The 14433-nt window shown below is 39.3% G+C and overlaps 1 protein-coding gene across 7 annotated transcripts in view; it reads right to left on the bottom strand.

Moving 5' to 3' along the window:
* Window positions 1-14433, bottom strand: part of nfic (nuclear factor I/C) — a 184250-nt gene that overhangs the window by 46874 nt on the left and 122943 nt on the right. For 4 of the 7 annotated variants that reach the window (XM_076722683.1, XM_076722659.1, XM_076722698.1 and 1 more), the window contains one exon: window positions 1289-13941. The exons of 2 other annotated variants lie outside the window; for them this stretch is intronic. In XM_076722683.1, the coding sequence (XP_076578798.1) occupies window positions 13921-13941 (21 nt within the window). In that variant the 3' untranslated portion in view covers window positions 1289-13920. Of the gene's footprint in view, window positions 1-1288; window positions 13942-14433 lie in introns of those variants that run through there. One more of the 7 variants, XR_013075865.1, reaches the window with a different exon arrangement.

Raw genomic sequence — 14433 nt, 5'->3', positions numbered from 1 at the left:
TCAGGCAGATGCGCCCCAGGTGCGCTGTGGACAGGGCAGAGCCAGGTAATTGCCAGACACACCCAGCGAGGACAGACAGGGAAACAGACAGACAGCCAAATAACACTAGGGAAAAGGGGAAGAGGAAACACTAGGAATGGACAAGTTTTAGCAGATAGTAACAAAATAAACTGTTGTACACTGCTGTCTGTAGTGTGTTTTGCTTTTGTGTCCAATACTGCCACCATTATGACAGTAGTGGAGTCTCACCCCACTATTTATCTTAGAATTCAATTACAAACAGTCTGTGGCCTAAGCCAGTCATTAGTGCAAAAGTCACTTAAACAGCAACATCTTGACAGTTAAATCAGCACCATGGACAGCACTACACATCATACAAGCAAAAATAGCTGAAAATTTTAACCACCTAAAACCTGAAAGACAACTTACACTCAAACATTACAACAAATTCGGTGACCTTCCGACAACACATCTGTGACTCAGACTTGGCCAGATGAATGGAATCTCCTCAGTAAACTCTGTCTTGCATTTCTTGGTCAGGTCCCTCTCAAAAGCAAGTTGAATTAAAGGACATTCTAGGAGTGTGACATACTTCTTCAGAGAACACATTTTTCAAAGTGGAAAATGAGTTCTCACGGCCCTTTACTCTAAATTATGCATGAACCATTAACTCTCTATAAGGGAAACCATATGTATCATATTACACAGAAACCTATCCAGGAATGCCTGTCTGGGTTTATCCACACTGAGGTCATCTGGAATTACACACTTTATTCTCTAAGATAAGGGTTGGGAGAAGGGCTGCTTACAGATGGACAACTTCCATCCACTTCTGAAGTAGCTGCTGGTTGTGACAGTGGTGACCCAGAACCTGGTGGTGGTGGTGGTGGTGGTGGAGCAGAGGAGAGAAGACATGACACGGTGGTGGCAGCACCTGTCCCTGCTGAGGTTGCTAGTTTGGTGGTAATGTCAACGCTAGTTCCCATGTCATCTACAAATATGCTACGACTGACTGATTATTGTAGTATGGCTGTACCTGCTGAGAAACTATTTTCATAAGGTGAGCTTTTCCTGTTGGCAAACCACTTTGTTATGCCAAGTTTGACAGAGAAATATGCTTCCTGATACTTAAACCAAGCTAGACAGACACTGGCTGAAGTAAAGCATCATATTGACTTACAAAAAAAGTACACAAAACCTCTTCAGAGGTTGATGTCACTCACATGGTGATGCACGACTCAGAATTAGTCGAGCTGTTTTCTACGCATGGAATGAATAAACAGATCTGTTGTCTGGTTGTGGTATAGTTTGTTTATTAATGGTATATTTTTGCATAGGGAAACATACTCATTTCCAGTAATGAATTTATCAGCATTTGCTGTTAGCAATGGCTAAATATGGCTATAATGACATATTATCAAAGATGTTAATATCCCCCACAGCAGATGAATAACATTGGGTCAGAAACACTGGTTCAGATAGCTGTCACTCAAACTATGATTGTTTCAAACAGGATCAGAGGCCATGAAAAGACATAACTATGCCACAGTGTTGACATCATTTTCTGTCCCTGTCTAAATGTAGTCTCAAAGGAACAGTTTATATCATGCACATGAAGGTTGATCATAGACATTAACTTCGGTTAAAAAACATCCAAAAGAAAAAGTACTTTAAAATTCTTTTTAAAGTTACAAACTACATCCAGTTCAGAGTAGCAGACTTTTCCACAGCGAACATTTCAGGCCAAGGTTAAGGTCAGTGCTCCAGCTCTCTCAAGCTGGAACATAATAGACTCGGCATAAGAAACACAACATTATCTCATCTATTATCTTTTCATATTGGAATTCCAAGTCGTGCACTGTTAGTATTTCTGGCTGTGAGGTGTCAATTAAAAGTGTATATTAGGACAAGTTAATTAATAAAGTTAGACAAGAAAGTCTTTGTATGGTCCTTTATTAGACAATGATTAACCATAGCAATAGTGTTGATGTTTTTCTTTTTATCTAATATGTTGTTTGGGATGTGACCGTGGTATAGTAATGCACTCTGAGATGTTCCAATATAGAGAGTAATAGACTGAGAACAGGACTGATCTGAAAACACCTTGTTTTCAGGTATTCATGTATCATTGATTAGTTAAGATTTGGAGTTATCTAATAACTCTAAATATCAAAATATCAAAATATCTAAATAATCCATATAATGTCCTGATATGCAGTTAATGTGAAAAGGACTGTAGTCTGTGCGGATTGCAGTCATGCAATAACTGATAAAAGCTGATCATGCCTATGCATTCTCTGATGTAAGGGATATGTATCTGGAAGCAAGCAAAGCAGTCTTTACTACAATATCTGAACGTAATGAGGAAAAAAATAAAATAAAATAAAATATGAGACTGCATTAAAATGTTCTCTGAGAGAGAATTATTTAATTAATTGCAAACTGTCTTCAGCACCAAACTTGTAGCTCTACAAAATCTGATTTTCATTAACAAAAGTTTTCCAACTGCTGTGAGTCTGAAATGGTTTTGAAGGGCAATTAAAAAAGTAAACTTGCAAGTCATGTCAGAAACAGAAAAAAAATAAAATAAAAATAAAGTTACAAGGTTTTCAGGGAACAGCAACAGTAGTGTGCTGAATAATATGAACAATTTATAGAAAAGAGCCCTCTATGAAAACATCACCCAAAACTTAACTGTTAGATAACCAACAGTCCATTTGTTCCTCACAGCTCAACATCTGATCAACTGCAGTTGCTCAGCTAACAGGAATCACTGCCAGCAGTACTGCTATTCAGTTACAGTTACAACTGCCCACAATGCTAACTGTAACCCACCAATCACAATAAAAAGCTTCAGAAAGCAGTTATGATTCTGATATGATGCATCTCAACAGGAGTCATCCAGAAATATTGTTTGGTTATTCTCTCCTAACAGTGCTAACAGTGGTCAGAACAGCACTTTGTTCGTACCACATAGTAAAGAAAATTCTATAGGCAACATAATACCTAAATCTATCCCAATAAATAATGATACCTTAGTCAACATGTAATCAACAAATTTCAAAGATCTTTGACAATGTACTTTTACAGGAACAAACCACTCCTACAATACATATCTCCACCAAAGTTATCAGAACTTTTGATTTTTCAACCTGCCATTAGCACAAAACTACAATCATGTTAGTTTAGCAGCTTCAACTAAGTTCAAATATGTGAACACTTCCAACTCAGTATTTTGAACTATCAAGTGGATTCAGTGGTTACTTCATTATAGGGGATACTGAAAACTGCATGGGAAACACTGGCTTGAATTTTAGGCAACATCTAGGAGTGGTAGTAACACTAAACCATAAGGTACACAAAATTCTAAGTAGCCCCCAACTAGTTTGGGTGAAATAAGGAAATGCTAATACAGAGATAATTAATAACCCCTGAATAAAACAAGGATTGTGAAGTACATAACAAATTTGTACCAGATGTGTTAATGAACCGTTATGCATATATACTAAAAATTATTCCTGAATGACTCAAATGCTGAAACAATGCTGAACCAAAGGCTAACTAGTACATATCAATAACTAAACACTGCATCTTTATTATTTGTATGTTAATCTATATTTATGTGCCTCTTAAGTTATGTTGTGCATTATACTGAGTTGTGACTTGGCACACATTATTATTTCTTAGTTAATATGATATATAGAATTAAGTGTTAATGTTAATGTGCACTGAATACAACTAACTGACACCTAGCACGGGCCATTCCCCTCAATGAAGCATTTATAATAAAGCACAAACTCAGATAATCTCAGTCATCTTTCAGGTCTAATGCTTCAACTGCCAGCATTTATGGTATGGCGTTAATACAAAGACATTATGTGTGCGTATGTGTGTGTGTTTGTGCACAATTTTTTTTAAATAAATATTTGTGAATATGCTCTATGCATATGTACATTACTTGAATCATAGGATTAAGGGGCTACAACTGACTGATTTCATTCTGCATCCCTGTGTTATAAAATTGCACCTTGATACCACTGTTACTGGCTCAAAGCTATTCAGGAATTATTGGCTAACTATTCATCAATTAGCATTAAGTTGCTGATTCGTTCCTGGCTATGTCTTTGGTAACTATTTACAATTTTAGTACCTTTTGTGTAGTGGTATCACCACAATTGCTTAGCTGCATTCAGAATATGAACGGCTTTTTCAAGTGCAACTGTGAAAGGAGGCAAAAACAGGACAGAGCTATAGTCCCTTAACACAATCCAACCTAAAATGAAGAACCATGAACCCAGAACTGAATGAACATTAATTTCCCTCAAAATGCTGATAGTCTGTCAGTGTTCCCCAGTGTTATGGCTTGTCACCCCAGGACCTGCACAGCCCATCTTCACTGTCCAGGGCTGGATATGCTCTCAATACTGACCAGCAACCCCAAGGCTGCATGTGTCACATGTACTACAAAGCACAGCATACAAAATAATTCATATTAGACTAACATTAGACTAGATTAAAACTTTTGACTTGTGCTGAAGTTGGTTATTGCTGATTCCTCAATTGGACTTCAGCACAATTCCACTCTAACAAGAGTCGGAAGATATCTCCACTTTGGCAACAGTGATACCATAGTTAATGAGAGCTGCATGTTATCTTACCTTGTTTGAACAGGGTACCATGGATCAGGGTCCATGGTAGATAATATGGAGCAGTAATAAGTTTCCCAAAGTACAATGTGCAACTCAAAGGAGGGTTGAATCAAGGGCAACTGGACTTGGTTGTAGAAACCTGAAAATGTTTCACCTCTCATCTAAGGGGCTTCTTCAGTTCTGAAGAAGAGAGTGGAGTCAAGGTATCCACCCTCAGTGAGGGTGCTCGTTGCTGTTCCTCTGTGGACAAGTCAGTGGACAGTAACATCAAGTTCACACAGAAAGACTTCAGAAACAACAGCTTGAACACACACTGAACATGACAGGAGCCTCTACATTGGAGTACATAGGAAATCACACACAGAGACCAATATGTACTCGTTGACCACCCACTGGATCAGATGGGAGTTATCAGAACCCTGCAACACCTAGCCTTAAAGCTTGTGGATACCGTAACTGGACCTTCATGAAAACAGTCACAAGAACCAACAGTGCAGGTGGTAAAGAAAAGAAGAACAAATGCAACAACATTGTCATTCCATATGTTTCTGGAGTATTTGAGTATCATTACAACCTAGATCATATTATATGTATCAGAACTGAAATTTCACATCAGGAGGAGGGGGTGGGGAAGGCGTGAGAACTAAGCGAGACGGCTGCCGAGCAGCAGACCACAGTTTGAAAATAATGAAAGCGGATTACATGGCTAAGTGGTTTTTGTGCCAAACTCTACCCAAGTGGTTTTTGTGCCTTACCCTAACCAAGTGGTTTTTGTGCCTAAACCTAACCACATGTCAGATAGTTAGATTGGGAACCTAGGAGGACTTTCAACAAAAACTGCATCCTTGTGTTTTTAGATTGTGAAATAACTACCCTTTGTCACACCCTTGGCATCTCATACAGATGCATCAGGTATCCTTTAGCATCTGTTTGAGATGCACCAGGCTTTCAACTAACTCCACTGCAAACTCATCTGCAGCAACAGTAACATTAACCCTAACACTCAAAACAAGGTGATGTAGTATAATGAGTAAAAAAGTCCTTGGAGGGGTGAAGGTCAGAGCAGAGTAGTGGGTTATACTCATGACCTTCACGCAGAAGACCAAGGTTCATGTCCAGTGAGAAACCAAAAGTGAATGATCTTTTTCTATACACACCAATATTTCACAATGTGAACGACATGTTAAAAAGTCTTTGTGGCAGGAAGGCTTTGTGTCTGTTGGGGATGAGTGTACTTGTACATACTTGTACATACTTGTACAGACTTGTACATTAGGGAAACTAAACAACCGTTAAACAAACGCATGGTTCAACGCAGGTGGGCCAGCTCTTCAGGACCAGATTCAGCATTGTACCAGTGAGGGACACTTATTAAAGGACAGGTCCATGACATCACATTCTTTTATAACCTCCCAGGAGATTAACAATTAATTTACAGTTGTCCTCATGTGACGGCCCCAACAACTGTTGTTGCATGACCAAGTGGTATCTATGCCTTTGATAATGACCATGCAGAGGTTAAATATCTAGGACTCCCAACTAGTCAGTTAGCACTGATGAAGGCCCTTGAATGAGAGGCAAGTTTCAATAGCCAAGTCCAGTTGCCCTTGATTCAACTCTCCACGGATAACCATGACATGAATGACTGAGAATCTTCACATACAATGTGCACAGTGATCTTGGTCATCATCTGAAGCAGATGAAGCAAAAAGTGTACATTCCTGTGCACTTCCTTACAATATTCCTATTGAACCGGTTTTAGTTTTATTGTGTCCACCATCTTAAATTCTAAGCAGAGTGATCAAACCAGAGAAACGACCTAATCGCAGACACATCATAACTGAGTGAACCACATTCATACCCATCATGGGTTAATATTGTATTCTATCATTTTAACACATTTCACAGAAACAGCCTTTATCCTCCAGATTGTAGTTTTAAGCGGCAGTGATATGATTACCACAATCCAGCTTCATACCTGTGTTGTTGGTTACACAGTCTTTGATCTCTCCCTGTTGCCATTTGCTTTCAAGGGTAACACTCACTATCAGTACTAAAATCAACTTGACTCCAGGCTACCATTTCTGAGCAGACATAAAGCGAGAATTATAACCTTCCTGTTTTTGATCGTGCACTATTCAATAGTTTTGAATAACATTTTGTAGAAAGAAACAAATATTAGTTTAAGATATGTATCTGTAGCAATAGCGCCATTATGTGGACAGAACTCCCAATGAGAAGTCTTCATGAGTCCACTGATTTGCTAATATCCAAGACCTGATCCAAGACCTCAGTCAGCCATGTATGGTAGGGTACCTTTGTACTGCTGTGGGTCTCAGGTCTGTGTGTCAATATGCCGAATGCCAGAGTGATCTAAGCAAACTTGTGATCATGTAGTGTGTTTTTTAAGAGTGTGAAATGTTTGTGTGTTAATGTTCCCTGTTTGGATCTATTCAGGTCGACCAAGTTTTGGATCAGATGTAGTTATCCTTGGATTGATTCAGACCAGGCATGACTGCCATTAGGTCCTTTCTGGATCACGTCTCAAATCTGGAATGGTGAAGATCTCTATTTCTAGCTTCCTGAAGGTTAGATAAAAGTAAATCTACTGTCAGTATAGAGTGCACTTCTTTCTGAACAAAGATTCTGCCTTTGAGAATATCATAAATACTTTGTACTGCCCTGTTTTATTTCATTCTTATTTAATTTTTTGAAGAGATATCTGGATTAATTTACTTTTTAATGTGCTTCACGATTTACCACACATAAATTTCTTTATGTATGCAACAAAATGTTCTAAATCTATCCACACACAAACTGCAGCCATTCTCCAAAATTTAGGGGCATTTTCCATATTGGTGGTACTAGAGCAAATAGAAACATTTAATTGGTCATAAGTGTGTAATTTTACACAATTCATCCCATACAAAGCAAAGATTAGATATTCTTAAAACATTGCTGCCAGCTGCTAATCAGCATGACATCAGCGTCTCTCACTTTGTCCCTGATTCGGATCATGTAACAGAATTTTCTGAACACTGTCTGTGACCAAAATAACACATTTAGAGGATTGTGCAGCCTCAGTGGAGGGGTGCACTCTTTGCATTCTAGTCCAATTGAACTTGACTTCCAAGATTGTCTCTCTTCCACTTTTTACCCATCATCACTCATTATCCCTCACATGGCGAAACTACTGCTAGCCTACCCCCCCCCCCCCCCCCCCCCTTTTTTTTTTCTCCATTTCATGGGTCCCTTACTCGGCAGTTTGGCCACCATTATAAGACAGCCAAACTAAAAACAGAACAGACTTAAACATTCCATACATCCTTTTCAGAACTGATAAGTCCACATTGTACATATTTCTATACACATTGCTGTGTTTACAGTAAAACTACAATTCTCCAAGCTACATAATAATTCAAGAAATAACTGGAAAAAAAAACAAAAACAAACTAAAAGCTGAGCAAGACTAGTGTTTAGTGCATGCATACATATAAAACTCAAACTCATCCATGGCCTTTTATAGTATCTTCTCACATGACTAGCCACGTGGTCAAAGTCAACATACAGGCAAATGGACGGCATTCTTATGGCCAGTCATGGAGCTGCTGAGCCTTGAAGTACAAACCTGAACATGTTTCCATGGGATTGATTGGCTTGGACACATTAGCTATAAGTAGCTATAAGCAATATGGTATAAGTCTTCCCCCTTCATTAAGTACTGTCAAATTTGTTTGCATGTAGTTAATACTTGACATCAAAACATGATGTAGACTGAGCAGTGTCTCTGAAAATGCTTTTTGTTTTAACAGTGAGCATTTAGGCAGGACTTACCACCAGACTTTTGACTACAAAAAGTCTACTTTTCGGACCAATGTTTTTGCTTTTGCAAAGTGGCATTTTTCAGATCCAATGTAACCATACCCTAAAATAGTGTTTAATTTACAACATAGTGGTGTCCACATTTTGGGACAACACACATCAAATTTTCACGACAATGTGAATAAGGTACACAACAACACTGTCAAAGTCATTTAACCTCCATTACACACACGCCTAAGAGCAACTTTAGCTTTGAACAGCAGAGCCACTGACCAGATTAGCTCTATGATTCAATTTACACCTGGCATTAAAATGCATCTTGGGTGATGTGATCACAAGTGGACATCCAAGACACATTGCTGTGCATACTTGTGTCTATCGTGCATCTCCAAGGTGTCCAGATGATCACTTGTGTTCAGATTTTGCTACTCCCTATGTCATTTCCACTAAAAGGTCAAAGGGCCATGCGCACAGTTATTACATGTTATCAAATTTGTTAAACATTAGCTAACTGCTAGATAACAAAAATGTTACAAGAATGGATATACATGTACAGGCTATTTCAATGGTTGAGTCCAGCATTACCAGTCATTTGTGACTTGAACATGAGAGAAGGACAAGAAGAAAAGGGAACTTGCAACTCCCACCATGCAAATCAGTGCTCCTCTTTTTCAAGTGCTGGTACGCTGTCACCAAAACAACAACCCATCCTGCATTGATGAGGTATGTTCCGGTTACATTGGTAACCGGAACATTAGCATTTAAGCTACAAAAGAGATGTAGTCACGTGTTTCCTACAAATGGTTTGAATGATCAGATCACAACGGTCATTTATACTGTATAGCTGTCCAGTTGTGATCGGATCACCCAAGACACATCTTAATGCTAACTGGAAATGAGTGATAAATGACACTTAAATGAACAGTCCAACATTTTGGGAAACAGCTCTTTTCTAGTTTTACCCAGAATAAGATGACAACATATCTATGTGTAAAGTTCCTTTTTGGACACAATACTTTGACAAAATAGTCTTATCTCACTGTCCTAGTTTTTTCTACGGCTTTCACACAATCTTAGTTTGCTCAGGTGTCATGATGAATCAGTGGTCAAACGATCAAATGAAGTATCAAGTATTTGTATCTGGAGGGCAGATCCTAACCAACCAAGATATGTTATGGTTTGGGTTCTGTTCTCTGTTATATTTTGAAAGTTACTCTCCTCATGTGTCAGGTTTTGTTTTACTTCCTGTCTTTGTTTGCTGTGTCACCTATGTTTCATTAGTTAATTGGCCTCTTGTGTATTCAGTCAATGGGCTCTATTTTCGTCTCCGCTGCTGGCGAAGCGCAGGGTGCACACCCCGCGCTGTGGTATTTTCGTGCAGCGCAGGCGGGCACGCAGTGCACTTGGTATTTTGGTAAACCGAGGTGCACAGAGGTACGCCAGGATGGGCACTGCGGCGCAGTAGGGGGAGGTGTTGGCAGGATCCAGGTTGTCTGCATTTGTTGTCTTGTCAGTGTCCCCACCTCTGTTCCAAGTATTATTCTGGTTTGTTTTTAGTTTTGCTTTTGTACATCACCCTTGTTCTTGGATTAAGCCTGTGTGGCTGAGGCAAATCCAGCTGTGCAATCATCTTAATTTATTATGTTTCTTCAAGTGTTCGGTGTCCTACATTTGGGTCAAAACCCTTGTTTCCCTGCATACTCAAGTGTGACAGATACGGGTTAAGATATCCCCTCCCTATATTAGCACGTGACCAAAGTTCCATACTAGATTGAATTTTGCCTCAGGGGTTAGGGGTTAAGTATTTTTATGTCATGGGATGACACCTGAGCCAACTTGGTTGGTGGTTCAATCCCTGGCCTCGGCAGTCTACATGTCTTAGTATCTTTGCTCCCTATGCTGTGACACGGTTAATGGTTAAAGCTGTATGAATGGTTAAAGCTTGTAATGGCCTAGCCACCGTCATATGAATGTGTGTGTGAATGGGGGAATGCAGGCTTGTGTAAATGTGCTTTGAGTAGTCGTCAGACTAGAAAAGCGGTATATATATACATTCGATTTAACCATGTACCAACTCGACCAGCTAATGAAACCTGTAAAGTGTGATTGAAAGTAAAGGAAAAAAGGTAGTAAATGGACCTGAAGTTAAGATAATTGGGGTAAGGGCTGGGATGTGTTTAGCTCATCTGAGCATAAATCCTTGCACTGTGTGTCCAGTAGGCTCAGTCTCTGCAGTCTACCGTACTGTGGGATAAAAGAGATATTGTCCTTTTCACCTGACTCCGAGTATGACAAAAAACAAATGTATTCCCCAAAATAAAAATTTGCACTGCCTGTAGCTGTATGGTAGTAGGGAATAAGTGCTGTCTGAGCCTCTCTTACAGCTGTTGCAAGTTTTCACTGAACTTACACTCAAGCTAGTATCTCAGCTGGCAGTCAATACACTGGTACTGTGTAACCTTAAATTATGTACCTGCTACACTGGTTAATGTCAAGCAATCACACATGCAGCCTTTTTGTTGTTTTTTTTTTTTTTTCTTTTTAAGCTTCCAGATGTACAATGAAAAATGTGAATACTTTCCCATAATTTATTATTGTTCTTTAACTTAAGGCAAGGCACATAATGTGTTTTATGAAATATCGTGCAAAATAGAAGTTCAACAACAGGGCTATTATTAAATTTTTAAAGAAATATACAGCCCTTCCATCCACTGCCCTCTGATGTACAACATAGTACAGAGAGAGGAAGGGGAGGAGGAGGAGGAAGAGCAGGATAAAGAGCAAGAGGTATCATCAATTTGAGCCATGCATTCATTTGGTCAGCACAGCGACCAGGGCAGCACCATGCAGTATATATCAGCTTTAAGCCAACTTTAACCAAACCTTAAACCTTGCCCAACCAAAACCCTGCTGACATCAGCACCCTCAGTACAAAATCAGAACCCCTAGTAGGCACTGACTGCAGTCAACTTTAACCCCAAAACCTGGCAAAGGATAAGGAAATGACACTGACAACTGTGTTCAGACTGAACGCAAAGGAAATGTTAGAGATGGCCTAACTGCATTGAAAATAAATAGAAAAATGCAACTGGGCTGAAAAGATGCTAATTCTTGGCGGTGCAAAATCATCTGGGGACCCTCAAGAAAACTAGGCTTACTCCAGCAAAGGCAAATGTCTATGTCGATTAGCTAGTGAGGCTGTGTAATACGCTAAATTAGCCCTGGACAGTAAAGAATTACTTTACACTACTGTTGGTACACTGGTTGTTTGGATTGCCCCATTTCTGATCTCACCACATATTCTGAATGTTACTCTGTGAACGTTAAAGGACAAGTCAAGCTGTTATCTTTTACTACATCAGGTTCCATCTTCAAAGGTATTTTTGAGATCTTAGAGATGTCTGCTTTCTGTGCTTGCAACGATACAATGAATCCAAAATTTCCACTGACCTTGCCACATTGCTCTACTCCTCTTCCTCACTGCATGTACATAAGTTCTGTTGCTCAATGGCAGTGGTCAGAAATTCAACTCTTTTACAACAACACATAGGCAGACTCAATTGTCTTAGCTATTTCTATGACTTTGTGGATTAGAGCTGTTACCGCAGATAAGAATTAATGTTCAGATTCTATTAAATGCTAAATGCCTTTCAGAATTTATTGACTAAATGAAGCTGTGAAAAGCCAGCCACAAGAGAATATTGCTTTGCCTCACAAAAGCACTATCATAAGGCAAATTTTATGTCAATGTTGGACACAAAAAAAGTAAGGTCATGGCTTAAAACTCTGTATTTAAATGCTTGATTTGTTGATTGTGGCATTGGTAAACCATTGAGGTTTGACCTGAAACCAACCCACTGTCTGGAACCTGTCCTTCTGCTCAGTTGTGTCGACCTCACCCCTGCTTGAACGCCAACCCAAACCCTACTGCCACTGCTCCCTCACAGATTGTTCTGGTTGGGTTGAGGTTGAGCTACACAGTTCAGAACCTGTCGATTCATTCTACAACTGGACAAGAAACCTGGATTTTGTGCTCATGTCATGTTACTATGCACATGACCTGCTGTCGTAACCAGTGCCAACTTCAAGAAAAACACACTATAGCCTGCCAGGTTCATAACATGTCACATCATTGCATCTTTCTTAAAAAGGAATTTTAACTGAAACCTGAAACCTGCAAATGAGTGCAATGCCTGCCATATTTCTTTATCTACCTACCTACAAGGACAAAGCCCACCACTTTGATTTCTGAGACACAAGCAAAAACACACACACGCAAACACAAACGCACACGTGCACGCATGCACGCGCACACACACAGACACACATATGCACCAAACCACACCATGCTACAGTTTGAAACACGTTGAGTTGAGCAGCCAGTTTACTGGTGGTTGTGCTGCTACATGATCATAGGTTTAGTGTGTCTTTGCTTTCTCTTAGTTCTACTGAGCTGTTTCTTTGTGGCAGATGCATGTCTCCTCCAAATATTGTGTCTTTGGATAAGTACTGCATGACAAATTGATCAAAATCTGAAGGGAAGGAACAACAGCATTTCATGTAAAAAGATGTCCTCTGCTAAGGACAGCTCTGCCTGATACCTTTAGCATTGGGCCTAACTCAATATGGTGTTCAACTGTAGCATTGTGTTTTGTGTTGGAGGAGATATGAATATAGCTCTTATATTCCACTATTATTCATTGTTTTCTGATTAAGAAAAGCACAATCAAACAGTCTTAAAAACATGAGCTTAGCAAAGCAACTTAATGGTTTCAGGCTGATGATTGTCAATAAAAAAGACAAAACCTCTGTCTTTTGGTGGGAAGAGGAAAAAACTGCGCTGTTTAAACTCTTAATTTTTCTTCAGACTAATCAATAACATTAAAAAGTGCAGAGAAACATTACATATTAACAACAGGATCTCTCTTTCTAGTCGGTTCAGAAAATAAGGGAGGCTTATTTGCATATATTATAAGCAGCACCTGCAGCGGAGAGGGGCATTCTAGGTGTTGAGGGGGATGAGGTCGATGTCTGTCCCAGGGAGGAGGTCTTACACTAGAATTAGTGTAAAGACCCAGAGTACAAGGAGAAAGGCTGACATCCATCCCAGGGAAACAGGCCCTTATCCTGGGGAAATAGTTTGGTTACAGGCTTCTTAGGATATGGTGTGTTGAGGCCTGGTTCTGGTCTGCAGTTCATCTGGACCAACCAGACATCTGCATCACTCCATTACTTTGACTTGAAAATCACAACTCACAACGCCATTTGTCAGAATCATAGCAGAGTTCATTATGTGGCTGCAAAATGGCTGAGTGAAAGAAAGCAGCATCCTTCTTCTAATGCTGCTACAAAGCTGAATATATTTTTCCTCTGGCAATATCTTGACAACATTGTTTTCTCTTCTCCAGGACAGCACTGCCATGACAATCACCTTTCTTCCAGAGTTCACTCAGTTGCCCAGATACCAAGACTGGAAAACAAGAGACAAACACACAGTTAAAATTTACTTTAAAATGAGTCAGATAATAAATATATAACCTTAGCCTGCATTTCTCTCACACACAATATAAGACATATTGAATTAGTTGGTAATGATAATATAATATAATATAATATAATAACAACTATACCAGGACATTAGGAACAAGTTTGACCATACCACCAATGCAAATTCACATTTGTAAAATCACTTATGCAATGCTTTTTGATTTCTTACAGACTATGAAGTTATTGTAAATACAAATAAATTTGAGATTTATTTTTAACCACCGAATTTAAGATTGACTGATGACAAAACATTCGAAAAACAAAAACAAAAACATATAGCTCAGTCAATAACAATAATAAACTTCACAATTGTCTCCTGTAACTCCTCTGGCACACCTCCCAGGTGTCTAATCATCCAGCTCATGCTCAGTCAGCCAATAAGCCATTCACAACGGGCTACTTATAGCAATGACCA

Source organism: Chaetodon auriga, chromosome 3, assembly GCF_051107435.1.
Source record: "Chaetodon auriga isolate fChaAug3 chromosome 3, fChaAug3.hap1, whole genome shotgun sequence".
NCBI classification, from domain to species: Eukaryota; Metazoa; Chordata; class Actinopteri; order Chaetodontiformes; family Chaetodontidae; genus Chaetodon; species Chaetodon auriga.
The sequence above is the reverse complement of the archived record's forward strand: the minus strand, read 5'-3'. Positions and strand labels throughout refer to the sequence as shown.